We start from the raw sequence: 27,084 nt of genomic DNA, 5'->3' as shown, positions 1-27,084 counted from the left end.
ATTTTGCTTCTCCTTGCTATTTACCAGTAGCACATGGGCCTGTACTCACAGCAGAAGAGGGAAGGAGCAGCAAGAGGAGACTGAAAACACACTCAGAGAACATCTTCAAGCAAAGTTAAGTGTCTACTTCAAAGACACTTCAGAGGACAATGCTTGAAGAGAAAAGAGTGAAGATACTCAACAGTAGCACCACTAAAAAGATACAGAACCAGGTAAATGCTCAGTGAGCCTGCAGCACTGGCTCAGTGCTCTGAGGACATCTCACAGAGAGCAGGGCAGGCAGCAGGGGCCTCAAAAATGGAGGGGCCCAGCACACGGCAGGTGCTAGGGAGACTACAGCAAAAAAGGCAGAAATTCTCTCCTCCCTTCCTACAAGATGCCTGTACATGTCAGGCCAACTCTCCATCACATGCTCCAAGCTGGTGACAAAGTAGCCAGTGTCTAATCTATGTCATCAAGAGTAGCCTGGCCAGCACTGTGAGAGAGGGATCACACTAGAGCTCAAGGGGAAAAAGCTCCCAGCTCAGGGATGAGCACAAGAGCTCAGGGAGCGAAGAAACGTAGGTAAAGGATGCTAACACCTCTCCCATCTCTCTGGAGCAAAAATCATAAAAGACACATTCAGGAATTTTACATCCATAAACGTAATGCTACTTGTTGAGACAGCCATGATGAACTGTGCTTAAAGTTATTTTACAGCCAAGAGTAAGCAGGCCTACTTTGTACATTTTTGTTCCTTATCATTAAATAAAATTGTCTCTCCAGTGAAATAGCTATTGAAATGTACATCCCAGTTCCAAAGAACTTAAGCTCTGATCAAGCTGTTAGCGTGACTGAATATGCACTGCAAAACTCATCCCTGTTGTTATCCCTGTTGTTTTTTGGACTGTCAGATAGAAACCTCAAAGTCTTTTCTGTCTATAAGTTGATTTTTGTAGTCTTCAGGAAACTTTTGCAACCTAAGCTGTAAAATGCCAACTATAAATAGCGTACAGTAAATAAAGCATACTTTTCCTAGTAACCTGAAATGGAGTATAAATTTATTTGGTTTATTTTTTCATTCTTTTTAAAAACTACTTAAAATGCCAATCAATATTGTTTGTACTGCCTGATGTTGAATTGATACACTTACCTAGCTACAGATTCTAGGATGCTTTTCACTTCTGATAGACCATCTTGTCCGAAGTACACCACTGTGAGGTGAACACGCTTATCCTGATGAATACACACATCCCTATAAGCACAAAGATAAGCTGATATTAATAATTACTTGCAACACAATAAAAAACTTCAGGTACTTAAAAGCTACTGCATTAAAAAGTATTAGCAGACTGGAGTGTTCTGGTTAGGCATCAAATGGCTTCAAAGAAAACACGGAAAGATGTTTTCCCCTCTTCTTTCCCCATCTTTCCCATTTGAATCAGAAGGTTCCAATACTGTGTGTCACATTCCAATACCTTATTTTATAAACAGGTACTCTGTACATTTACAACTAATGTAAAAATTATGTTCAAGATCATCTGTGTCCAGGTTCACAATGATCCTGACATTTGGTCATTTTGCTGCAATTTGAGAATCTCTCAAACCCTTTTAGAAGGAATGTTTTCTCCATACTGTAGGTTCAATTACACACACCCCAAGGCAGTTGCACACAATGTTGGAATCATTAGCTCCACTGCAAATCAACCAGAACAGGAATTCATTTTGAAAAGGAAACAAAATACTGAAAATCAGCAACGTAGCTCACTATATAATCTCATGCACCTACCTAAAGTTTTGCATAAATTGTGCAAATGCCTCAGTTCTTCCAGCAAGAGGAACAATAATGTTAATGATCGATCTAGAAATATCGACCGTTTCACTCTTCACTTTCATGAGGGGTCCAAAAGGTCGGAACAAGGTGACATGCCTGTACTCCATGCCATCCATCTTCTTATAAAACAGCTCATACTGTGTCCCCTTATCTCTTTCTGTACGATAGTAACCTGAAGAATAAGTCACACAAGTAATATGTAAAGTCAAAGATCCCGGAAATTGTATTTCAGAAACACTGATTTTCCTAAGAACTAAAGAAGTGGGGACAAACCTTCTGGGTTTCTCCTAAAAACATACAAAGTTTCCACAAACTATTACTGATCACAATCAGCCTTCTACCATTTTAGGTCAGACCTGAGAAACAACCCCAAACAAACTCCAGCTTCCCCTGCTTCTTAGAGACAACAGGTTTTCTGGTCCTATGCCAGCTTCTCAGACAGAATTAGAGTTGGGTCTTCCCAACAAAAAGGGAATTCAGCTATTTGCTATGGAAAAGGATGGCTGAAATTTAATATTGCCTGCTCTTAAGCCGTTCAGTAAGAATCTAGCCCTGAGCTAGTCCACAGTAAAAACTGAGATCATCTGGCCAGTGATCAACACAAGAAAAGCACAATTTGTTCTGTGGGCAGAACAAATGACAGTAACTTGCTTGACAAAGTCTGCAAAATCTGACATGTGGCATCGAAACAAAACAACTGTGTGATAATGCTGGAATGCTTTTAAATTGTTTTCACTGCTGAGCAGTAGTTAATGCTTTCTATCTGATAAATTAGTGGCATTTTACTATACCCACAATCTTCTAAGGACATAGGCAGAGGTTTTCTATGTGGCTGTCACACTTCAGGACAACAATGCTAGTCCCCCAGAAACAGGACTATCTGTTGAGAGATATTTTACTCCTAACGGGTAGAAAAAATCTGTCCCCTTCAGAACATGCTCCTTCATCGTGTCCCATTCAGAACAAGCTCTGTGTTGCCAATTCCACATCTATGCTACCCTGAGAATAAGAAATGATGACAGGAAAAATCCTCCAACAAAAATGCCTTATGAGCATCCCACCTCTGCTCTCTTCTCACCAGCCAGGAAAAGAAGAACCACAAGCTACGCCATGAACTGGCATTACATTCCAGTTAACTGGCCACCCAGACCATAGAGAAAGTTACAAACAGCTGCATATTCCCAAATGTGATGCACACCCCTGCCCTCACAGGATGCATTTCCATTCACCTGGCTGGCCTGAACTGCCCCTTCTCCAAGCCAGTGTCCTCAGCAGCTGAAATCCCTCCCAGGCCTCCCACCCAGAAGGCAGCTGGTGTCAGGGCACAGAGCAGACAAGCCATATGGGCAATACAAAGGGTTCTCTTTTGTATCCAGTATTGATATAGTCCTTTTTGTCTCATCTTCTTTAGCAACTGAAGTCAACATGGGACAAAGTATGTGAAGGGAGCAGCTCTCAGCCTCAGAGCACCTTGGGTTTGACTGTCTCAGGAACCAGAAAGAAGGGATGATAGAGCTTTTTGGCTCTCCTTATCCCCAGGGAAGTATTCCTCCATGTTCCCTTCCCTTTCAATACAAGAAGCAAAGGAATGTGCATACCACCTTGACCTAACTTCTTTCTCTATATCCCAGATTCCATTTACAAAGAAAGAATCCTTTCTCTAAATCTACCTAACTCTGTGTTCCTCTGCTCCAGCCTCCATCCTCAAACCAAGCCCAGTTTCTTTCACTGATGCTCCCTCTTTCTGCCCAGCAGCCTCTCTTTTACAGCAAGCGCCTTATGCCTCGCCCACACTCAGCTCTGTAATCCATTCCTTCTTGTGGACAAGTGTGTGCACTGGCAGATCCAACGGGAAACGTGGATGACTACCACAGAGGGTCTGTGGGATGCATGTTGTAGCAGAACAAGCTGGTCCATCACACTGGAAGTCAGTGAAAACTGAACCTCTTAACTCAGATGGTTTTAACCTTTGAACAAAGTTCTGCAATGCTCTCCTTGAAAAGACTGAAATTCACATTTATGCTTTTGTCAACACAGAGATGCATGAAGTATGCAACACATTTTAATGCTAATTTTTAAATCATTATTAATTACAAGCACTGAAAATGGTGTTTCAAACAATGAAAGTCTACAATGCTGACTGTCAGAAGCAGCAAAAGATTTTCAATCCCTCTCAACCCTTTTCCATTCCAACCTTTTGTGCTGCATAGTCCAGCACTGTAGCTTGAAAACAGCATCGTGGTTAATGGAGCAGCCGATGCACCACTATGCTTGTACCTCATGCTTTCATGTAATATACAGCAAACACTTTGTACCAGGACTCCTGGGGAAATTAACATTCAGCATTTTATATTTTATTCTTTACTCTGTTATCCAATAGCTGTTTGCAGATAAAAATACCATTTACAATATAAGCAAAGTTTTTAAAAAGCACGTCAGCTGCCAATAGCCTATCTTTAATCAAAGATTAAGCTTAGATGTCAGTCTACAACAGAAGGCTGAAGTACAGAATAAAAATTTCTAGATTAATTAAAAAAAAAGAAAACAAAAGCAAACCCCACTGCTGTACTTCATAAAGACATTAATATGCAAATTCAAATACAAATAGTGCCTTGCCAACATTCAATTGTTGAAATACAAGATTCCAAACTTTTGAATCTCAACATGCTACTAGAGCCACACTTCTTTTAAATACTATGTACTCCTTGAGTTATTCTCCTTGCTATGAACTAACCTCTGTTGCTAATCTACTAATTTGAATACTTTTATGGGACTAAAGTTTCTATACACAGAAGCCAGATTTGAGAACAGCCAGAAAAAGAACCCACATCTGGTTTACTTCTTAGTGTATTCAGGTTTTTAACACTTGGAACTGACTCATTTAATAAAACCTGTTATCTCACCTTCCAACTGGCATATGCTGGCTGTCATCCAAAATAGAACTCCTCAAGCAAAGAGGTAAAAAGCAGTAGAAATAATTTAGCAGCTGCTATTTCTGGTCCATGAAGCTTTTCTCCCTTTGCAGAAGTTCTGTTTCTCACCAAACATACTAAACATAGGAATCCTGGGGATCAGTTACTATCAAAGCCAAAAAGCTCTTTTTCTATTACCTTGAATATTTTACGACTACCAAGAAAGTGTTTGGGCTATGGAATTTAAGATGTATGACCTGGTTTTTTTGGTGTGTATTAGAATTCTCCACTGAAGTTCCCAGGACAGTGGCCAGTTTCTGATCTTATGCAGCACACATGAAAGGGGCTGTTTGCATGACAAACAGTCCACACTGTTCTATGGATGGCAAGGACTTTGGAAGAGTTTTGATTTAAGCTGGCAGCAGGGGAATAAAGGATTTTTACATGCCACGGATGGGTGGGGAGTCTTCCTTTTAGATGCAGATCTGAAGAAAGTTTCTGGATGTTGCTCAGTTTCAATTGGAAACACAGAATCAGGACCCAAATAGCACTGCTAGACATTCAATACCAAGACTTTTATTAGCAATTAGATAATTGCTTCTGTTTTCCAAAGGTTAATTTTAAATGTTTGTGCAACGGAAGAGCTTTTAATCTCTTGATAAGAAAAGCCAATTACACTGATAAATGTAAACCCAAATAAGCCAGTTACACTGATAGTGAAGTGTGTCCATGAAGGCTCCTCAAGGCTTCTCTGTCACCATTCAAGACTTAGCGTCACAAGCTTCTGGAGAAAGGGAACAGGCAGAGGTAATATTATCTCCTCTAAATTACTCTCCATTTCTCAATATTATCAAATACTGATCTCAAATCTATTTTTAATTGAGGACTACCTTAGATTGTGCAGTTCAGCAAGTAGGTCCATTGTTCATAATCCTAAATCCATTCATTCGTGAAAATATGTAAAATTGCATCTTTTATCCTCACTAGGGATACTCTTCATCCACAGGGAATAGGATACTCTTGTTTCTCATATACTTAGATCTAATGGAAACACTAAGAAAAAAAAAAAAACAACTTCAAAGTGTTTCTCAACTGCAAAACAAGACTTCTTTTCAGGTCAGATTTTTGTTCTGTTAATATTAGAATTCTGGACGTTTCATTACGGGTTGCTGCAAAGGAAAACAGGTACAGCAAACAGAGCTGAGAAATTTGCTGGTTTTCTCTTCATCAGCAGAGCAAGTCAATTGAGCCTTGTGAAAAATAATTTGAAGTTCTCAGAAAGTATCTTTGTAGTTGTAATATATACTTAGAAATCTTTTTTTTTTTTTTTATTTAGTGTTATTGTTCAAAGCCTGCACATAACCATGACGTGGCTGTGGTAGCTCTGCCTTCTCATAATTCCAAAGCAGATTTGGATCATCCCTTTGTCTTGCAACACTAACAAGATAACATCAGTTCAGAAAACACTTGGCCAGATTGCTCCCTGTTGTGGATACAGCTTCCTTGCATCACTGGCAGAAGACAGAGTATCTTCATGCAGAGCCCACAGAGGCTGAGCGTGCAGCAAGGCAGCTGCCTGAACAGTTAAATCAAGGACACAGAGCAAAAATGCAATGAGTAAGTTCACATCCATCAGCATATATTTGGAACTTTTTTGGCCTATGCAGTATTAGAAGTAATAAAAATCAGTAGATTCAGACTACCATGAGTACTATTGATAATTAAGTGTACTTCATCAGAAAAAAAGTTTCTTTAGGAAATTTCTATTTATAAAATAGAAAGCAGATAATTTTTAAATTCAAGTTATTAGTATTGGTTGTCTCAAGGTACTCCAATAGAGAGATATCCTAAAACACAATAAGAAAAAAAAATTCTTGATTTTTTTTTAAATAACAGTGATAATTCACTGACTGGGCAACAGAAGCAACATAAATGCTGGGAAAGAACTTCAGACATATTCAGCACACATCAAAAGACACCATTAAGTAAAATCATCTATAAGAAAAGATATTCTAAACTTATTTAAACAGTCACCAAATTCTCTAAGGAGAAAGTACCTGAAAGTACATATCACAAAATATTACATAGTTCAAAGTTTAGTCTACTATTTCACAAGTCTAGGAAAAGAGCAGTGTACTAGTTTGAAAACAAACCAGTGGGAGGCACTAAGTCAGAATAACAATTTAATGGAAATTAAAGAAAAGGGGAAAAAAAAGGTAAAAGAAAACACTGTCAAACTGACAGAGTCAAGGTACAACCTGACACCCTGTTAGGCAGGGTGGTGGTAGCAGTCTGGTAGAATGGTGGCTGCAGTCCTCTGAAGCGGTGATCCTGTAGTAAAACAGTCTGCTCTTCCTCAGGAAGTCCAATGGTGGCTGTGTAGCTCCTGTCCTCTGGAAATCCAGTGGGAAGCCGGTGTCTCTGGTGTTCAGCCTCAGATTATATCCACCATGGGATGCTTGGTTCCTCCCTCTGGGCGGAGCATCTCACAATGGGGTAACGAGTCATGAGGCCAAGTGTTGATTAGGCTCATTAACAGGAGAATAGTCCGGAGGGAGTTATCTCTGAGTCAGGCGGCAGGACATTGATGGGCAATTAACAGAAAGATAGTCTGGGGGGAGGAGGCAAGGAAACACTGCCCCACCTGGTTTCAACGGCTCCTGAGGATGGTAATAGAATACACTGCAACCCAGGACAAGCAGACATAATCCGCAGAACCAAATATTGACATATATAAAAATAGCCTGTTGAGGTAACAAGCTAGAGCACTTTAGAATAAAAATGCCTATTTCTTGTAGCACAGTTTTGTGGGTAAGTTTTTATACACAGATACGCAGTAGTTTTGAGGAAAAAAATCCTGCAAGTCAGAAGATAAAATCAGCTTATCTGTACTGAGCAAAAAACATGATGGTTATGTATTAACTAAAGCAGTACCATGTTTTCTCTTTTGTCCCAGAAGTAAAAAAAAAATATCCATACACCAAGTTTCTCAGCCTCCAATTTCAAATTGCACAATACTCTAGTTTTAGTCACAAACCACTTGTTACAAAATAATTACCTATTGAAGAGGATGCAGAACTTAAATTATTTGCTTCGACTAAAGCCATCTTTAAAAAACTGTCTCTCTAAATGAGCAACACTAATCCAGCAACCATTTTGACATGCTCTTAGGACAATTGCAGGACCTGCTCTGACATCAGTTGATACACCAAGTCTGCTATGCAATTTAAACCTACCAGTTTATGACAGCTTAAGGGAGCAGTATTTTCTAAATAGAATGGCAGCAGCTTTTCAATTGGACTTCCATCAAAAGGGGATGCCCAGGCAATGGAGGCAGAGTGCTAGAGCCCACTCACGGGGCTGCAGGGCAAGGCACCTGCACATACCAATACTGGCTGGGTCTGCTTCTTACCTCTGAGTTTTAGAAAAACAGGGGTGGGGAAAAAATATGTGAACATTCAGAAGCTGCCTTTTATTCCTGGCTAAATTAGCTAGTAGTATTTTCACTAAAAAACCCACAGAATACCCACACAACCCACACCTTCTGTCTGAAGAAAGACACTAATAGATATAGATAACGCTATGGCTGGTTGCTAACACATCCATAAGCAGCATAAAATACTTGTCTTTCCCTAAAGTTCCCGTAACCCTGTGTTTGAAGTTACTGTCTTTACAGCAAAAGGAAATTCGTTTGATTTCCATAAACAAATACTGGTGTGAACAGAAGCAGAGGCATGAAGTATAACTCTAAGGTTCTAAAACTATTTGCTTTCTTGAAACTCTGTCATTAAAGGCAGCACATTAAAAAAAAATCGACAGCTATTTCAGTCATGGTAAAATAAAAATTCACTAGAGTACAAGCAGTATCTAAAATGGCAATGGAAAAGCAGCTGAATACTTAATGTAGATATAAAGTACAAGAATGACTACCCCTGGAGAAAATAATAGAGTTTCAAAGGAGAACTGTACTAAGAGCCTGACACAGCACTGGCTGTGTTGCACTGACCCAGCTAAGTGGATTCCATGGCCTGCCCCACCTTCTGGAATGAAAAAGAGTACTTGCATCAAACTTTAAACACAGTAGCTGTTAAAAGCAGAGACTTTTTGCAGTACAGACCAATTACATCATCTGAGACTGAAAGAATCCATTATTTCAAGGCCAGTGGTACCTTTCTCCAGCATGTTTCCTTAATAGCGCAGACATCAGTACTTACTCCAGACTCCCTTCTGCAGTAATGGTCTTATAACATGGTCTACCTTTTGGTTTTTAATGGCAGCACGAACTGTATTTAATACTGTAAGTATACAGAAGGGGTACAAGGGCAGTTTTTGATAATACTTCTCTCCATCAGCATGAGACTGTACCTTGACTGTACCCCTTGTTATGGGATTTGTCTATGCATCTTTTAAGGGCTTTACTGAGCGTTGAAAGTTTAACTGCTACATATGCCTTTATAATAATATGTGTTCTGCAGTTAAACTTAGAGGCACTGAGACAAAACAGAAGAGAGAACAAGAGAACGGTTCAAGGCTGCACAGCTTAGCAGACCCCATAACTGTATACCATGGAAGGTCTATTCAGGTCACCAAGTTCTTCAGCTGACAGGACCAGAACACAGCCTACCAATGCTCTCCCTCCAGTAGGACCATGGCAACTCTAAGAGAGTCAAAGGCCTGAATATTAACTAAAAGTGGCATAGAGATGAGTGAAGAAAAACCATGTAGCTTCATGCTGGATTGCTTAGCTACTCTGGAACAAGAAAGGTGAATCAATTTCTCCCTCCCACTGTCATCAGTTTCACTGGAAGTCTTTCAGTTATTCAGTACCATAAGCAGCTGTATCACACTGACTTTGGCTACAATCAGTTACGAATGCATCCATATTTTAAGCAGATACAGCTTCCCCTGTACAGCTTCCCCTCTTGTGGTGAGCCCTTCTCAAATGTATTTGTTATTCCACTAAAACCACAAGATAATGAAGCAGTAATATTCTCATCATCAGACATAAAGGTTCTTATGATGCAGTTACTCTTCAAGACTCTATTCAAGTAGGTAAAACACCTAAAAGTACAAACACCATTAAATGCCTGTAGTGACATTCTGCTAATGGGCTGGAAAGCATGTAAACATACCTTCTATAAAATCATTTTCACTATATAGCTGCCTGTCTCCTACTCCATCATCTTCATCTTGTCCATCTTCTTCATCTGGATTATTGATAACTTCTAGGCCAGCCTCGATAACTTCCACCAATTCATCTCGTTTATCTTTTCTAACGGGTTTCTCTTCTGGATGCCGAGTGAGCCCCATCTCCAACTGGAATACTTTCATGGATGTAAAGCTTTCAAAAGGAATGACTCCATACTCACTAGGCAGTTTGGTCCCCACGCTCACCTCAGCTTTGTCAATCTGGGAATGAAGAAACTCTAGGAGATCATTGGATGTTTGTTCTTTGGTGCCCTGGTAGTTCATACCATTGACCTTCGGGCTCTTTTTTTCCTGCAGGGACTTCAATTTGTCACTCATTTCCTGAAGCTCTTGCTTTAACTGGGCAATCTGACGCTTCAGACTGGTAGCTCGGTTTTGGTAATGCTCCTCTTGTTCCTGCAAGAGAGCTTGATAGTATTCTTTACCCATGCTTTCACCTACAACACCAGGCAGAGATCCATTGTTATCTGTTTGTGGAGCACACTCCAGCAAATACATGAGCAAGACTAAACTGAATAGTAAAGCAAGGCCCACCAATAGCCAACGAGTCCTGGCTTGAATTACTAAGCCTCTTCTAGGCATTCTCATATTATTTCTGTTTCCAATCCTAAAAGATGACTTATCTGCTCTTGCTTTCCAGGGAACATCACCCCAGACTTTAAAAACTTAGAAAAAGAGAGAAAACATAACTGTAATAGCTCCTACAAGTTCTGGTAACATAGCTGATGAGCAGTTTTCAAGCTTTGCCTTAATCAGGTGTCATTGCAGAGACGTAAATCTGAAGTTCCTATGTCATCCATAACCATCAACTGTAAGTCTGATTGACGCCATACAATTTGCTCAGGATTTCCTACCCCAAACAAGAAAAACCTGCAGAGGGGGAGGAAGACGGAAGACACCAGCAAGGAATCATATTTTCATTTCCTAATTCAGCCCTAGTTGAAGGGGCTTAGCTTATTTGAAGTTTTGTGAGGGAAATCTGCAGAAGTAATTTTGTAAGCTTTGAATAGACAGCAATTTTTCCCCCCACTATGTGTGAGAGCAATCTACAGTTTAGTAAAGGTAATTTTCATTGGCTAGTCTTGCTTTTCCTCTGGCACTTGAGTATTTTATTCCACTCCCCCTCCTTTCCTTGGAATCTGTGGTTTGAGTCAGCAAAACGAAGACAGAACCTAAAATTAAAAGAAAGGTATATATTAGAACTACAAAGCAGACAGTCATTTGGAAAACACATGAACAAAGTTCTAACACAGGCATGCAAGAGACTGCTGGTGGAAGGAGTGAGAAAGGGAGAAAGAAATGCTTTTTCTTTCCTTTGCATTACCCATCAGCAACTCCCTTTGACACAGTGTCTGGAAAACAGTAATGGTTCTTCTAGTCTCACCACATTTTATTACACATTTGTTTTAACTCCACCATTCCTTCTTGGGTTTTTTGTTTTGTTTTACTCTGTGGGACGAAAAAAGAAAAAAAACAAACCCCATGCCCTTTCTACTCTTCTAAACAACAAAAAAAAAAAAAACCCAAACCAAAACAAAAAAATAACCCAACCAATCAAAAAAACCCCATGAACTATTTTGAAGGAGCAGAAACTTGCAATTTTATTTGCTTTTACTTTAAGTAAGTATCTTTCAGGGTAAAACTATTCACTCATGAATAAAGTATTATTGATTTAAATATCAAAGTTTACAGAAACTGCATTTCAGATTAAGTCAAATTCAAGAGAAATTGAAATTCAAACTCCAATCCCTGATTGATGAAAGGGATCCCGAGATTACCCACCTGCTAACATTTCCATTTTTTGATATGGTTAGGCTAGCATAAAGAGGCATGGGTCACACTCTTACATGACTGACCAAACTAGCCTAGAGGAAAAGACCAGGGAAACAGACCAGAGATATGCAAGAGGGGGATACCAAAAATGCTACTCAGCACTGAGAGTCAGCTAAACGATTCATAGGCCTCCTCAATGAGAGCATAAAAAGCTAAGAAGTAGGCTCAGTGCATGTTAGTCTACTTTCAACATTAATAAAATACTTCCATTTAAAATTTGATTGTATAAAATAAGTGAAACTCATTAAAATTTATCCAGGGACCTATTAGCTCTACATCCATTTTGACTGTGTTATGCAATTATGGTTTGGGGGAAGTTCTGGGACTCCCAGTTTAGTTTCACTATCCTTATGAAACTAGAAAAAAGTTGCTAACTTCCATACTGCTTCTCTATGGGTTAGACAGACTTATCTGGCACTGCCAGCTGCCACACAGCCCGTCTTGCGCTGACCCTGCGAGGCAGGCAGGGTGCCACAATGCATCCCATGTTTACAGCAAGCACCTGGCACTGTGTCTCCCTGATTACTCATTGTGACACTCCTCCCTTCCCATTCAGCTTCCAGCATCAGGATACAGCTCCAGTGCAAATCGGGTACCCCTCATCAGTGGTATCGTCATATTCAGCATCCACACTTGCAAGAAATCTCCAGTTACAAGGCCAGAAAGTTTGAGTGACTTATTCATACCACCACCAGCAAAGCCTGCCACAGCTGACCCAAAGTCTGCAGGCATATCATGCACACCAAGTTTGGCAAGAGCTGCACACCGTGGGGTTGTCCAGCTGAAGTCTACAGGACTGCTTGAAGGAGTTTTTAGTATTTCTACTGCTAAAGTCCCTGTTAACAAATAATTTAGATAGATTATGTAGAAATTCTTAATACAGCAGATTAAAGGCAATTAGTCATCTGAAACTGAAGCTTTTGGAACTCATAGAAAGCTACTGCAGACTTTGATACAAAATAAATAACAGTTTTATCAACTGAATACTAGATAACATCCTTTCAAGTCCAAACAAGACCGAAGTTAATCACTTCTTGCTGCACAAACACAACATTATATAAATGCAAGTTGAATGCCTATAAAGGGTGATCAACACCAGATGTATCCTCAGACTACTGACCGGTGTCCAGATGTGGTGAAACAAGGGAGTCAGAAGAAAAAATCTACAGGATAAAACCAGTTCACAGAAATGACAATCTCATCCCAAGCTTTCTTTAGTACAAAGATGACCATATGATGCTTTTTTACATTTCTTACTGAATTCCTGTTCTGTTAGACTGCAGGAGGTGAAGCCACAATTAATAGCATAAAGAACCATGAGCTTCTTTAAACCTCAGTAAATGCTAGACTGTACTAAAGCTACTCCATGCAGAAGCTGACACATCTTCAACCAGTAAAGGCATATTGAGAAATGATCAAAGTACCTAACTTGCATAAAGTATCAGTAATTCAAGCCCCAATTATTCTAATTGTTGTTAACTGAAAAATAGATACCCCTGAAGATGGAGCATTAGTTCTAGCAGGCTTTTGTAGTCAATTCTTGCTCCACCAATAAACTACCCTGCGTTCAACTTTGATGAGTCACTAAGTTTCTTTAGGTCTCATTCATGTCTTGGAAGAAAGGGAAAACAGATCTCCTGATGTGGTGTCAAGAGGACACAATGTACCAGGAGATTAAGATCCCCTCAGAGAATAGCAGGGGGCAGTGAAAGAGAGCTCCTCTTCATACCTTTCCTCACTGTGGCCAAACAGACATCATTGTGGTAAGCATGGATTAGGGAAGTCAACACGCCCCCGCAGGGAACTCGGCCACTGGCACCGTGTCACCAACGCAAGAAAAAAGATTATGAATATTTGCAGATTTCCGGGCGTTCCCACTGGCACTTATTTACAGCAGAAGGCTGTTGGGGGGAGCACTGCCCTGAGGGGTGCTCAGGGATGAAATATAATAAACCCTTTCTGCAGCAATGAGAACTACACGAGCTGGGCTGTAAAGTGCTCACTGGTCCTTTTCCTTCTAGGCTCTAATTATTGCTTCATTAGCTGAAACCCTTTATCTAGTGGGCTAGTGACAATCCTATTAACAAGACAGCCTTTTTACAAAGATAGGCATTGCCTATTTATGTTTGACCATTTTCTTGCAACACCATAAAGAACAGGCATTTTTCCCACTACAGCTTCACTGTGGCCTTTAAAGGAAACGAATGTTTTTGCAACCAGTTATGTCGAACATTAAAATTTTAAATTGCACAGGGAGAGCTGAATGGGAAAGTTAGTTTACTAAAGCTGTGGGAACTGAGCCAATTGACTTTTTTTTTTTTTTTTTCCCTTCAGTATTACTTCTGTTGAGGGAAGTTTTCATAAAGGAGTAAGACAGATTTCATCTTGAATACTTCAAAGAGTGAGTGAAGGCAGCAAGAATCTTCCTTCCTTCTTATCCCATTGGAAAAGGAGAGCTTATGAGCACCCTATTTCACTGTCCTCTCTTTTCAGAAAAAAAAAAAAGGGCCCCATTTTTGCATATTTACAACCCAAATTTGATATGAATTTGATCTGACACAGCCCTATTTTAGGAATTCCAGTAACTAGGCTGTAGAATATGATTACAAGAGAAAGCAGGCTGTGAAACCCCAGAACAAGCAAAAGCACATGGGATCCAAAAAATCACAATAGGGAAACTAATTGGGTTACATGGAACATTCTGAAATTTATAAAGAACAGTAAGATTACCTGGCAATAAGTAATCACACAGAAGTCCCTGGAATTTCAGTGTTTAAAGATTAAGTTCCAAAACTTTAAATTGCACATGCTGGTATTTAACTTCATATCAATTCTTTAGAACAAGTCTATTTGCAGTAGTCTGTGTGATCTCCAAGGAATGAGATATCTGAGGTTTATAAAATACTTATAAAGATCTGCAGGATTTCCAGAGGCAACTGGTTGTTAGTTCTTTCTGCTTTTCCAGGGTCTTCTGTATATTCAACTATGGAAATGTTTCTGTTCCTTACAAAAAAAGTTCATTGATTCTCTAAGCACAAGGGAACAGACCAACATGCTAATTGAAAATGCTTTACCTTTTTTTTTTTTTTTTTTAAACTACATTAGCATTCTGGTTTTGTTCCTTGCTGCAAAGGATGAGTACGTCTTTCTGAAGTGGGGAAACATTCACACTTAAAGCAGTGACCTAATTCAGTACGCACTTGGCTTCATGCCAGACTGTGGGGACATTCCGTGTGTGAGCATGTTTTACTTTAGACATGTCCTTTTCATTCAGCGTGCCCTAGACGGTCACTGTTTAGCTGTTCATGAAATTCCAGCTGAGAGTTCTTTTATTGTTCATAATTTCACCCAGATGCCACAGATATTCACTGTCTTAAGCCTCTTCCACACACATATTTCGGTATATAACTTCTTGGCAAGTTATACAATAAATCATAAGGTCCAATCTCATCCCTTGCATCTTCCCTTCTTATTCTGAAGAACAGTGCCACTGAGAACAGAATAGCTTGGAATGTCAGAGGAATACTGGGCACACCATTATCTTCTCACTTGCTGAAACCAAACTGAAAGCAAGCTGTGCATCTGCTGTTGCAGGCAATCTTTGCATAAACCTCGGAGTGAAAAACCTCAAACCATACCTTAACAACACACAAACACATCATCTCTGCTTAGACAGTCTGCTGAGGTATAGCCACAGAAAAGACAAAGGAATTTGTTCAGAGTTTTATTACACAGTTCTAGCTGAGCAAGTACAAAAGTCAGATTTTGCTGCTGCTAGGAAGAAAAGTGAAGAAGAGGAAAAAAAAAATCCACAAGAATTAACTGCCAAAGTTCTCACTTTCCACAGAAAACCAGTCAAGAATCTCACCCTCTTTACTGACTGAAAAAAACTTATTTTTATCACAATTCTGCCATCTGATGAGCTTTCAGCTATGGCTCTGCTTCCCAGGCATACATGCATATGCATTGCTGGATGGGAGAGAAGTTAAAAGCCACTACCAGTCTATGGCAAGATGACCTGCATTCAGTAAAACCAACAGGAAAGTGAAAATAATCACAAAATATTTTAGACCTTACCGGTTTCATATTGAATTCTGAAAAATTTGAAAGTTTTGCTTGTACATATTGCAACCACTGCCCACAGTAAATCGATCACATCAAGCACACACAGCAGCTTATTTTCAACTTTTTGAAAGCTTAGAGCATGATACACTGTTTCAGTGCATCACAACACTCCCCACTAGCTGGTAAGCACTGGACTTCAGCTTTGTTTCTCACCTTACTTGGCTGACACCAAAAGGAATTATTCTTCCAGCTACCTCTTTTTATTGGCATCAGTTTCCTTTCCTCTGCCAAAGCCAGAGGTCCCATGGGGGAAACAGGGGGACAACAATGACTGCACACTCATCACTGAGCATCTTACTTCATTTTTAATTAAGGACATGGGGGGAAAAAAATGAATAGTGGTGAACTGTACACATTACGAACAGCCTGTGATGAATTTTAAAGTGCTTGAGCATATCTGCAATAGGTAACTTCAGACATTTCTTTAGTTCCTAAATGGGAAGGGAAAAAAAAAAATCGTGCCTTTGCCACAAGGATCATTCTAGAACTCAAAGTACACCAGGAGTAAGTAGTTAGGCATGAGAACCATAGGAAAAAGTTACTTCAGTGAAGGGTGCAACAATCACAGGATTTATTACTCAAAAAATAATATTCTCCATGCAAATGGTTTCTCTCACAAAAAGCAACATTGTTGTTTTGCCAGAAGAAATGCTGCACTCTGAAATAAAATTAAGACCAAACCTCCACAAGTTTCCACTGCCACATTAGAGACTGCAGTACATAGGGAAGATATATCGGGTTTCTTATCTCCCTTGTTTCATGTGATAGATCACCTCACTCTCAACACGAGGGAGAGAAAATCAATAAAAAACCCTGCCTTTTCCAAGGACCAGATCCTGCTTATTAATTACATCTTTTCAGGATATGCAACTGAAGCAACACACTTTGTACTAACCTCTAAAACACAGACATGCAGAAAAGAGTAGGGTTTCATTTTAATAGTGGTGTTCAATCATCTTAAAAATCAAGAACAATCAAGCAGGTCACCCTCTTTATAGCTTTCCCAAACCCTCTCTTGCAATTTCGCCTCAGTTTCAAGTTCCCTGGAACGTGTTTTTACAACAGCAACACAGACCACGGGGGCTGCAGGAAGAACCCATCCTGCTCATGCACCACACACCCCTTCCCTGCCCCATGTACACGGCCAAAAAATAAATCAGCATGCCAAGCTGACAGAATAGCAAATACTGTGGGGTTTATTGCCTCTGTTCTCAGAGAAAGCCAGCAGAAGGTGATATGCAACAGCCTAGAAATGGTGGTATTTTTGCCACGACAATACCTGGAAAAAGCAGTCATGTTGTCATCCTCAACTGAAGGAAATATTAACTGTACTGTAGTGGTTTAAATGCAATTCTTTCATAACCTACTGTGAAGTAACAAGGAAAAATAGCAACTTTTTGCTGGAGGAGTTTTATCTCCTATAACTGAGAGAAGTAAGCAAGTTATCGCTTGTCCTGGCATTTGTTGTTCCTAAACAAAACTAAATCCATTACATAGTTAAGTGGACAAATGAAAGAACAGCATTATTCCCATTATTTACTTTATACCTAATCCAAAGTAAGCAATGAGTTTATGAATAAAAGCCCTGCTTTGGCTTCAGTGAATCCAAAGCAAGTCCATTTGTCTGGAAAATGCTGAATTAAAATTGAAACTTGAAACCCAACCAGCTACACCTTAACCACACTGGTCAGTATTATTCCATTTCAGATAAAGCCAGGAAACAAAAGTCAACTCACAGTCACTTTATTGTTTTTATGAGGAGAGACATCTGCTTGGCAAGAAAAACTAGCTAAAATGTCCTAGGTAGGACCAACTGAAGGAGTTTTGTTTGCTTGCTTGCTTGTTTTAAAACTATTATCAAAAAGCTATCATGAAAGGCTCTTCTACCGTCAGCTTTCACAAGACAGTAGCTTTTCTGTATAACACAACTTTTCATAGCTTATATTATTTAGCTTGTGGGTTTCTGCACTGCTGTTGGTGCTATTCCTCTTTTTAAATTTGGCAAGCAAACCACAAACTCCAAGTTTGGAGAAGCGTGTCTTCTTCCCCTTACTGACAGGGAATTAAAGGAACAGCAGTATTACATGACTCTGCTTATAGTGCCTACTTTGTTGGTTGCTAGAGTGCAACTTAGAAATGGGAACAGAAGTACAAGCAGCCACCTTAGCACAGCTATCAGGGAAGATCTTTCTCCTGGTATTCCTAACATCTTGCAAGTAGTGTTTTTCACATGAGCATTAAGCAAGAACCTGGCCTACTTTTACAACATGCTTTGTTAAACCCTTATTAAGGACACAGTCCCCATGAGGGGCTGCATAAATTATAACACTGCAGCATTTGGGTTCCTGAGCCAGGGCACTACACCTGAGCAACCATACCCAGCTGATGGCAGTCTGTCCACTGAAAGGTGGCAGAGCTTCCCAACAGCCTGTGTAACACTGCACACCCAATCAAGGGCAAAAGGACTGTGGAGCACAGCTTAAGTAAAACTAAATATCACTTCTTACAGCAATTGCAGCTTATCTTCAAGGATGCACAGTAGTCTCTATTAGAGCACATGCTGGGAGATGTTCATACTGCTTTCAGTAGGATAGAGCAACAGCTGCAGCAAGTGGCAGAAATTAAACTTAAGATGCCCAGTAGTCTTCAAAAAGGTAATGCTGTAGTAGGGCTTTTTTGCACAGGAAAACAGCCTGCTTCAGAAGGACAGAAAAACCAGTTACGCTTAGAGAGCATCACCTTGAATCAAAGTGAATGAGGAAAGGTGAAATACTCTTTAGGCACCCAAAGCATCTAAACAACTTATAAGGCCGCAGCTAAATATTTTCCCCACACAAGATGATGCTCCCTCAAATGCAATAGCACAGTAGAAGGTAACTGGCGATCCCAGCTCACCAGCACAGCATTTGCACAGCACACCTGCACTTTCACTGATGCCATGTTCTATTTATTAAAACCAATCACTGAGAATGACTGCAATCATTCACTGTGGAACGGTAACTGGGAAAACCAAAGAGATGAGAATAATGTGTTTTTCTTGCAATTGCTTCACCTAAGTTCCACATCTAACCATATTCTCAGAATTAAGCTGTCTTCTGCTTTCTCAGATCTCTGTCATCTACTTCTCTATATAAGGAGATCAAGATCACATAGTTACTGTAACCCAAGCATAATGAAAATATAAATGCCAACCTATGTAAACGCTTGAGCTGTTTTTAAAGGATAATTGTCATTCAAGTTCATACATGGAGGCAGTGGAAGACTTCTCATTGTGGGAGGTAAGAATAAAGGTCATGCATCCAGTTTCCTTATACTCTAAAGCAAATCTGAAAATGCTGTAGAGGAAAACAGATTCCCTTTGAGGCCCTCACAGGTACCTAGTAGGTAGTTCTCACATGGAGATTGCTTTTTCTTACGTTATGAAGAGATGGAAAAGGACAGTCCATACCCAGAATGTTTTTTCTAACAGCTGCACAGCAAATGAGCCAGCATTTTAAAAAAGTTAGAGACTTAATTATGTGGGGGTTTAATTTTTTTTTTTCCATTTTCTGGAACTTTTTCTATGTTAAGAGGGACACTGTTTTCACGGATGTAACATTCCAGACTATGATGCAACTAGCAGCTGAAGTGAAAACAGACTGCAGTTAAATTCTCAAGTGCATCCAACTTTCTTAAAGACTTTCAAACTTCTATTAATATCTGTCTTAAAAACAGAAATGTATATAGGAAATTGATCTAAATTTAATAAAAAAGTTTTTGTTGGACAAATATGCACCACAGCAATATTCTCACTGAAGTTATGATTTATTGCCAAATTTTTTGAGGGTTACCTGGACCAGGGAATATTTGTACAGAATGCTCCTCAGTGCAAGTTTGAAGACTCCTGAAGTGACCACTGGAAGATATTTCTGTGCATTTTGTCCAAGTGGTAGTTTGGCCTGAGAGTTCTAAAATAACTAAAACCAGTTTAAAATACTACTTGCTACAGAAATCCTAAGAAAATGCTGCCTTGATTTCCTTAAATACAACTGAATCAGCTAACTTACGTTCACACGTGGTTTTCAAAACTGTGCTCACTTTGCTATTTTTCAGTCCACAATCGAAGATGGAAGGAGGAACACAAACTACAAATGTTTTTAGAACACCTAAAAATCAGCATAGTATTTCAGGTTCTGCTTTCAGCACAACAAATCACCCTCGAATATGTCACCAGCCATGAAAGCTGGATGCCAAACAACTGAGAAACATCTGGTGCATTCCAGAAGCACAGCTTATGTCATCTGTAATTTTTCAGTCTGACATTATAACTAAGCATTAACTTACTCTTAAAGGACTAGCAATACCAAGCTTCACCAGAAGCAGAAAAGCCAGCAGCTTGTCAGAACTATCCTGATATATTCCTTGCATTGAAAAAGTTGCCAGTATGAACAACTAGAAACATCAAACACTTTGCATTACACTGCTTCATCTCTCTTGTTTTGTTTTTCAAGTCCCTGAAGTCAGTCTTTGGACCACTTGAACCACCTTTCTTCCTCTCTTCTTCAGGAAGAGACCATCATGGTTTGAAGGGGAGAGAAGCCAAGAGTTTTTGCAAACCTCTGCTAAGTTTTTACAGGTTCCTTGCAATGTTCTTTCATTGTGTTCATATTTCACTACTTTTTTCTTTTTCTAATTTTGCTTGTTTTGCATCACAGCAGGGACATACAGGTTGTTACCACAGACACTTGTCACAAATGTCACATTTAACACACTGTTCTACTGGCAACAACTTCTATTACACTGTTCTAACACTGGTTTAAAGTTGGGTTTTTTCCTTCCCTTCTTGTCCCTTCACACAGTTGATTTAAATCCCTATCACTTCCACCTGTCCATCTAATAGAAGCTCAGGACCTTAAACTAAGGAGGAATTCTGAAGAGTTAAAAGCAAAAGAATTCAAAGACCCTGGATTATGTCCAAAATGTGATTTTAAAAATCCAGCATAAAGAAACATGCATCACAGCACTTCACAGCAGAATCTAATACAATATTTTGGATGTTAACACCCAGTCCTTTGCCAAACACTGGGGGCACTGGGGCAAAGTTTGCCCTGCAGAGACATCTTACTGGAGGAGCAATGCTTTGACTGTGCTGGGAAGAGACCTGCCAGCTCTGTCCAGCCAGCACTCATCCTCCTACTTCAGAAATTGTATGTCCCTTCTTTAGAAGACTTCTACATGTATCAGGAACTCACAGAGCACATGAAAGATGAACTAAACTACTATCACTCAGCAGTCTTAATTTTCACTCTACCAGAGCACAAGAAAGACATGCAAGTCATCTGCTGCCCCTGGAGCTGTGAGTAGCATCAACAGTGCTGACAAGTGCCATCCTTTTTGACACCACTGCCTGGGGAAACCTTTGAGACAGCAGAAGTGCTAACACAAGTCATCTGAAAGCTGTCACCAAAACACTCTTACAGGACAGACTTTATTTCACAGAAACTTAAGACAGCCTCTGAACTGTGGGTTCACTCTGAACTGTGCTCAAAACCAGCATTTTGTGTTTTCACAGTGTGCTTCAAAACACAAGCTCATTTAGATCACTTCCTCTGCTTTAATTCAGCAGTGTTCCCAACAAGCCTCAATTGCTTCCTGTGCATCACTGCTCAACACCTGCCCCTGCAGCAGCAACACAAGCTCCACCCAGAACTCTCTAAGTATTATTTCTGCTGTTCTACGGAGATGCAAACGTGCAAACACCACACATGAACACAGGGGTAGCAGAAAATCTGCGTGGTTACCTACCTGGCTGCAATTGACTATCACAGGACACACCCACATCATCTACAAACAGAATTAGCTCAGAGCCTTTGTACAGCAGCACCTCAGCCATCAGCTTTAAATTTTCATGTCTTCCTGCAATTACACACCTGAAAACCAGAAACTGTTCTGCCATGTCTCTGGCAACTGGCATCAGAAAAACTATTAGGGCCCTTTTCTTTACACAATTTACTGGGACTAGTCAACATAAAACTGCTGTAGGTTCATATACAACTTTTTGGAAAACTCAGGTGGTCCTACAGTTTTGGTCTTCTATGAAAGCACTCATCTGTTGTCTTGACAAAAAGCACAATTAACAGCGCAGACATACTAACCTAATTTTGTGGTTGATGCTCATTTGTCAAAGTCAAATACAAGAAGGAGGTGTCTATATAACAGAACCTCATCTGTTCAGCAATTTTACTTGGAAATACAATAATTGCAAGTATTGTATTTCTAAGCTACCTTTAACTCCTACCTGTTCTGCATTGTATTGTTTTAACTCCGAACATGTGAGAACCAGCCTGGAGCTCCGTTCAGCAAAAGGAGACAACTGTTGCTGGTGACAGCCATTAAAAGTATGCGGGTAAGACCCATCTCCAGAGGATTTGTTAGCCATGAGAGAATTTTACTTCTGCTCTACAACTGGCATATTGGTTTCCTTGAACAGAAATTCCCTACAGTATGCCAGAGAAGAGTGAAATTAATTTCCCTAGTTTTTGGGAGAACAAGTGCCAAAAGTGCCTGCCCACCTAGCCCTCCCCCAGCATCAGCTCAGCCATCGCTATGCTGCTGAGACAGCTACATCAACTCTGCACACTTCTTCTCTAGTTGCCAAGTATGTACTTGTACTCAGACTCCTGCAGGTAAATGTTCTTACCCCTGCACCTACTGAAGTAATGCATTAATGGATATTTTGGGTCATTTCTGGCCAAAGCAGAGGAGCTGATGGGAAGCCTCACTTTTGACAGCAGGATGCATATGGTGACTGTCGGGAGCTGATCCATGCTTTCCGGACAGCTGCCCTAAGTGACATCCCTACCAGAGAGCCCAGTACCACAAGGGAGAAGGATCCTCTGCCAGGAGCTGCTTCACCAGTGAAACACCACCATTTAGTGGTGGAGGGGGGGTACAGGGGAGGAGAAAAGGAAAGAACAAAAGCCAGCCAGACCTGCCCATTACCACCCACTCACTCCACCGGTGAAAGAATTAAAGGGGGGAAAAGACTGAAGTGAAGCCCGGCCCCTGCTGTCACCCACCAACACAGTTGCCGACAACACTCTCCTCAAATGTGTCTCCTAAGGAGACATGGGCACCCTCCACTGCAGGCTGGGCACGGAGAGATGGCATCCAGACCAAGACCTTCTCAGGACCACAGTAAGGGCTAAAGGAAGCAATTAGACCCAAGAGCCCTGTGCTGGAAAGCACCTACACTGCAGCCACTAATCAGTAAACAGGCAAATCAATATAGTCACTTTTTATTACAGTTAGAGATGATTGTCAGGAAATGGTTAGATTAAAAAAGTACATACAAGATTTCCTCACAAGATAGTTTCCTCATATCATCTGATTTGGATTCTCTGAACTTCATTCTGAAACACCAACTCTGTTGATGCTCTTTTCAGGGCTCACATTTGCACTCACAGCCTGAAATAACTTGCCAGTTTTATCAATTTGCTTTTAGAGGATTTGGTGTGTGAATGGAAAGAGCCTTTAAAAACAAGTAAGGTAAAGCAGAGATCGTTCCAAGATATTATTCCACCACACCCCATTCAGAAATAATTGTGGAGCAAGTGGCTCCTGCCAGTCTTACCATAACCCAGAGCTGCAGCACGGACAGCCTAGTGCCAGCAGAGAGAGTGCAAGCTTCTCTCAAGTATTTTAGTGTGCCATGTTTTCACATGCAGCACCTTCAAGCACTAGGGAAAAAAGCCATTTTAATTTCCCCTTGAATCTCTGATCTTTAGCGATTACATATAGCTTTCAATGTTACTCTTTTTAAAACAAAGTTTCTCAGCTAGCAGTGACCATCAGAATCCCCAATTTAAACTACACACACCATGAAGTATTAGATAACCAAAAAATATTCAGCTGAATAACTTGCCTGTCTACATTTTTAGGTATAGACAAAATACCTGCAGTCTTACAATATTTTTTTTAAAGAGGCTTGGACAAAAGCAGGAGCTACCTGCACCTAAAAAGGGCCTCAGACAGTATTCTCCTTTTGCACCAAAAGGCACTCATGATTGGAGTGCTGCAACTTGCAGAATTTCTCCTGTCCTCAAAAAAATTTCATTTTGAAGAGCTTTATAAAAAAAGAAATTAAAGATATTAAAGTAATTGCACACTTTCCAATTTTTTTAATGAACTATAATATTAATGGATATGCTGGGCTTTTCTGATCATCATTCAGAATGAAACTGTTCTGGCAGACAGTAAGAAGTGCCCTTCCACAAATTCTTCTTACAAGCTGTGGTTCTAACTCAGAAATAAAACTATATTCCCGTTTCCTTCAAAAGGCATTATATTTTTTTTTTTTTACAAATATCTTGTGAGTTTTGTCTCATTTCCCCATTTCCAGCACTAAGCTTAAAAGACCATAATTAGATGCATAGATAAAGCACAGTTATTTGTGGTTTGGTCTTTTTTCTAAAGTCAATATACTCCTGAAAACATTTTCTTCCCATTGCGCCCTTCGAGAAGGACTTCTTTTTTTTTTTTTTTTTTTTAAAAGAGTCTTGTACTTTTGAAACCCCTGCCTATTTTCTATGTCATTTTTTCAGAAGCAAAATTATTATGGCCTTTTCTCATACTTTTATTCTGGAGGGCTGATCCTTTAGAGGTTAGATGAGCTAACAAAGAGCCAAGGACATTATCAGTTCTAGCACTTATCCAAAGCCTGACTTTCATCCCACCTCCGTGATCCTGTTTCCGCATTATTTAAGGACAAAATACTGCAAGTCATGAAGCTTGCTTCATAATGACAGGCTGCTTCAGAGACAAGAAAAATATTGTGCAATTTGTTTTCTGCAGTGAAAAAAAATGACCTCATATTTCTCATACCCTCCCTCCTAGGAGTTTAGGTTTTTTTCTTTTAAAAGTTCAGGTGATTCTGGTGGATTCTTTCTATAAAGAGGTCCACAGAACACTTCTGGCAAGCGTGAAGTAGCAGACTGTGATGTAGGGGTTGAAATTCTTGTGCCAGATATGCTTGTGGGTTTTCTTGGCAACAGACCATAGCTACTTATCATTTAACTATGCCCTCAGATGATGTTTCTCACTGACTTGGGAAGACCCATATCCTGGGGTTGAAACATAAAAGCAAAGAATTTAAATTCAAATGTAATTTGGTGCAACTTCTACCACAACGTAGCAGCTGTACTGACAGGTTTGGGGGTTTCTTTTTTTCCTTTATTCCCTCCTCCCTTAAGCCTGAGAAAGACACTAAAACAAAGTCATGGGAGCAAGAAGGAAAAGAATTATACAAGATCAACTAATCTTAATCACACTGAAGTTTTCACATGTTTTCTCCAGCAGCAGAGAAGCTAAAGAATGTCTGTTTGGGCTGTACAGCCATGTACTTCAAAAACTCTGTTCTTCCTTCCATGTTCAGCTACTGATGGTTTAGGACAGTGGTGCTGTAGCAATGTTTAGTGTGGGTCTCCTGATATTTCTGACAAGGACTTACTGGCAGAGTCTCCCACAAAAGCCTCAGGGTGTAACTGAGGCTCATAGCTAACACCCCTCCACAAAACGCATCTACCTCCACTGACAGATACTGGGAATATTTCCAAGCCGTTGTCTCTGGTGCTCCTTGGGGACCCACTATCTAGCTAATAAATAAAGGGAAGACAGAAGTTTCCTTCAAACACACTAAAGCAAGATAGGAACTTGCGGCTAATGCATGCTGGAAAAGAAGAAACTGTCTTATGAGGCCTAGCATTACAGTCTCCAAGGGGAAAAAAAAAAACGGTAGGGAAAAAAGGTATTTTTACTGTATGACCTTAAGAGATATTGAGTCAGTGTTGAAACAATCTCTCTTTTCTGCAGTTCTTCTGAGTTACCCGCGAGAAGAGAATAAAGTTAGTCCTTATCCATCATCTATCTGCAAGTTTAGCAGAAGAGATCAGTGTCTCAATTTCGACCTGACGGAGGGACTTGAAGTGAAAAAAAACCACAAACAAACTACAAAACCACATAATAAAGTAAACACTGATTACACTTCACTGAAAACATGTACTATCAAGTATAAATTTCTACATACTGAGGTCTAAAAATGCTCTTGCAAATTGCAACCCCCCGTTTCTGCTTTAGCATTTCTGAATTAATTGCCTGGTGACAATTACACAATTTATTTTTAGGTTCAACACCAAAACGTTCCAACTCTCACAGTTTACGAGAGCACACAATTTACCGAACAAGAACGTGTCAGACAAAAACGAAGAGATGTAACCCACAGTTTAAACAATGCTCAATATTTCGGAGAGAATAATTAAATACCCTCTCATCAGCATTTCCCCTACTTTGGGAGGTTGGTGGAAAGAATGGGGGGTTTCTCGCGGCTCCAGGAAGCCCAAAGGCCCCCGCGCAGCCCGGCACAGCCCGGCCGGGCGCTGACACCGTGCCCGCTCCAGCGCTGCGCTGTCGCGGGGGGGCCGCCTGCTGCATCCCCATGCCTGCGGCTGCAGAAACGCGCTCCCAGCACGCCTACGGCCAGCCAACACAATGGAAACGCAGCCGTGAAGGACCAATTCGTTTTATTGTTGAGACAGCGCTACGGTACAACCGAGTGGCCCGGTGCGCCAGGCCGCCGCGCCAGGGCGGTCGGGGCAGCCCCCTCAGCGGCCCCGGCCGCGCGCACCCACAGCCGCCCGGGGAGCTCCGGGCCGGGACACGGGGCCGGGCCCGCCACGGTGCCGCTGCCCGCGGCCGGGCGGGCTCCGAGGCGCTGCGAGGCACCTTCTGCCGGCAGCGGGGAGGGGCCGCGGGCCTGCCGAGAGCGGCGGGCAGGTGAGGGGCGCGGGGCCGAGGAGGAGCGGGGCGGCGGGAGGGCGGAGGGGCGCGGTACCGCCGTACTCACCGCGCGGGCCGGCGCGGAGCCGCGGCCGCACTTCCTGCGTGCTCGGAAATGAGCGGGCGGGACCCTCCGCCGCGCCGCTTAAAGGGGACGGGCCGGCCGCCCCCGACCGCCCCCGGGGCGGGACCGGGTCCCCCGCGCAGTCCCGCGGGAGAAGCGGGGCCGCTGCCGCCGAGCGGCAGCAGGGTGGGGCCGCGGGACCTCCTTCCCTCACTCCGCCCTGCGGCGCCTTCGCTCCCCGCTCCTCTGAGGCGGGGGCGCGCCGCGCTCGATGAGCCCCGGGAGAGGCGAGAAGTCCGTGTCTGAGGACCAGAGTC

General features: G+C 41.1%; 1 protein-coding gene across 1 annotated transcript in view; it reads right to left on the bottom strand.

Moving 5' to 3' along the window:
* The window catches only part of CSGALNACT2 (chondroitin sulfate N-acetylgalactosaminyltransferase 2), a 33,534-nt gene extending 6,660 nt beyond the window's left edge, over positions 1–26,874 (bottom strand). The window contains exons 1-4 of the mRNA XM_042033169.1: positions 26,771–26,874; positions 9,858–11,105; positions 1,769–1,985; positions 1,133–1,234 (exon numbers count right to left, since the gene is read on the bottom strand). Of these exons, the coding sequence (XP_041889103.1) occupies positions 1,133–1,234; positions 1,769–1,985; positions 9,858–10,521 (983 nt within the window). The 5' untranslated portion in view covers positions 10,522–11,105; positions 26,771–26,874. The remainder of the gene's footprint in view (positions 1–1,132; positions 1,235–1,768; positions 1,986–9,857; positions 11,106–26,770) is intronic.
* Between the last annotated feature and the right edge of the window lie 210 nt (positions 26,875–27,084).

The sequence above is a fragment of the Corvus kubaryi genome, unplaced genomic scaffold (assembly GCF_017639235.1).
Source record: "Corvus kubaryi isolate FWS band 111438036 unplaced genomic scaffold, C.kubaryi_AGA036_p1.0 37357, whole genome shotgun sequence".
In the NCBI taxonomy this organism is placed as follows: Eukaryota; Metazoa; Chordata; class Aves; order Passeriformes; family Corvidae; genus Corvus; species Corvus kubaryi.
Note: the sequence above shows the minus strand (reverse complement) of the source record. Positions and strands in the feature narration are given on the sequence as shown.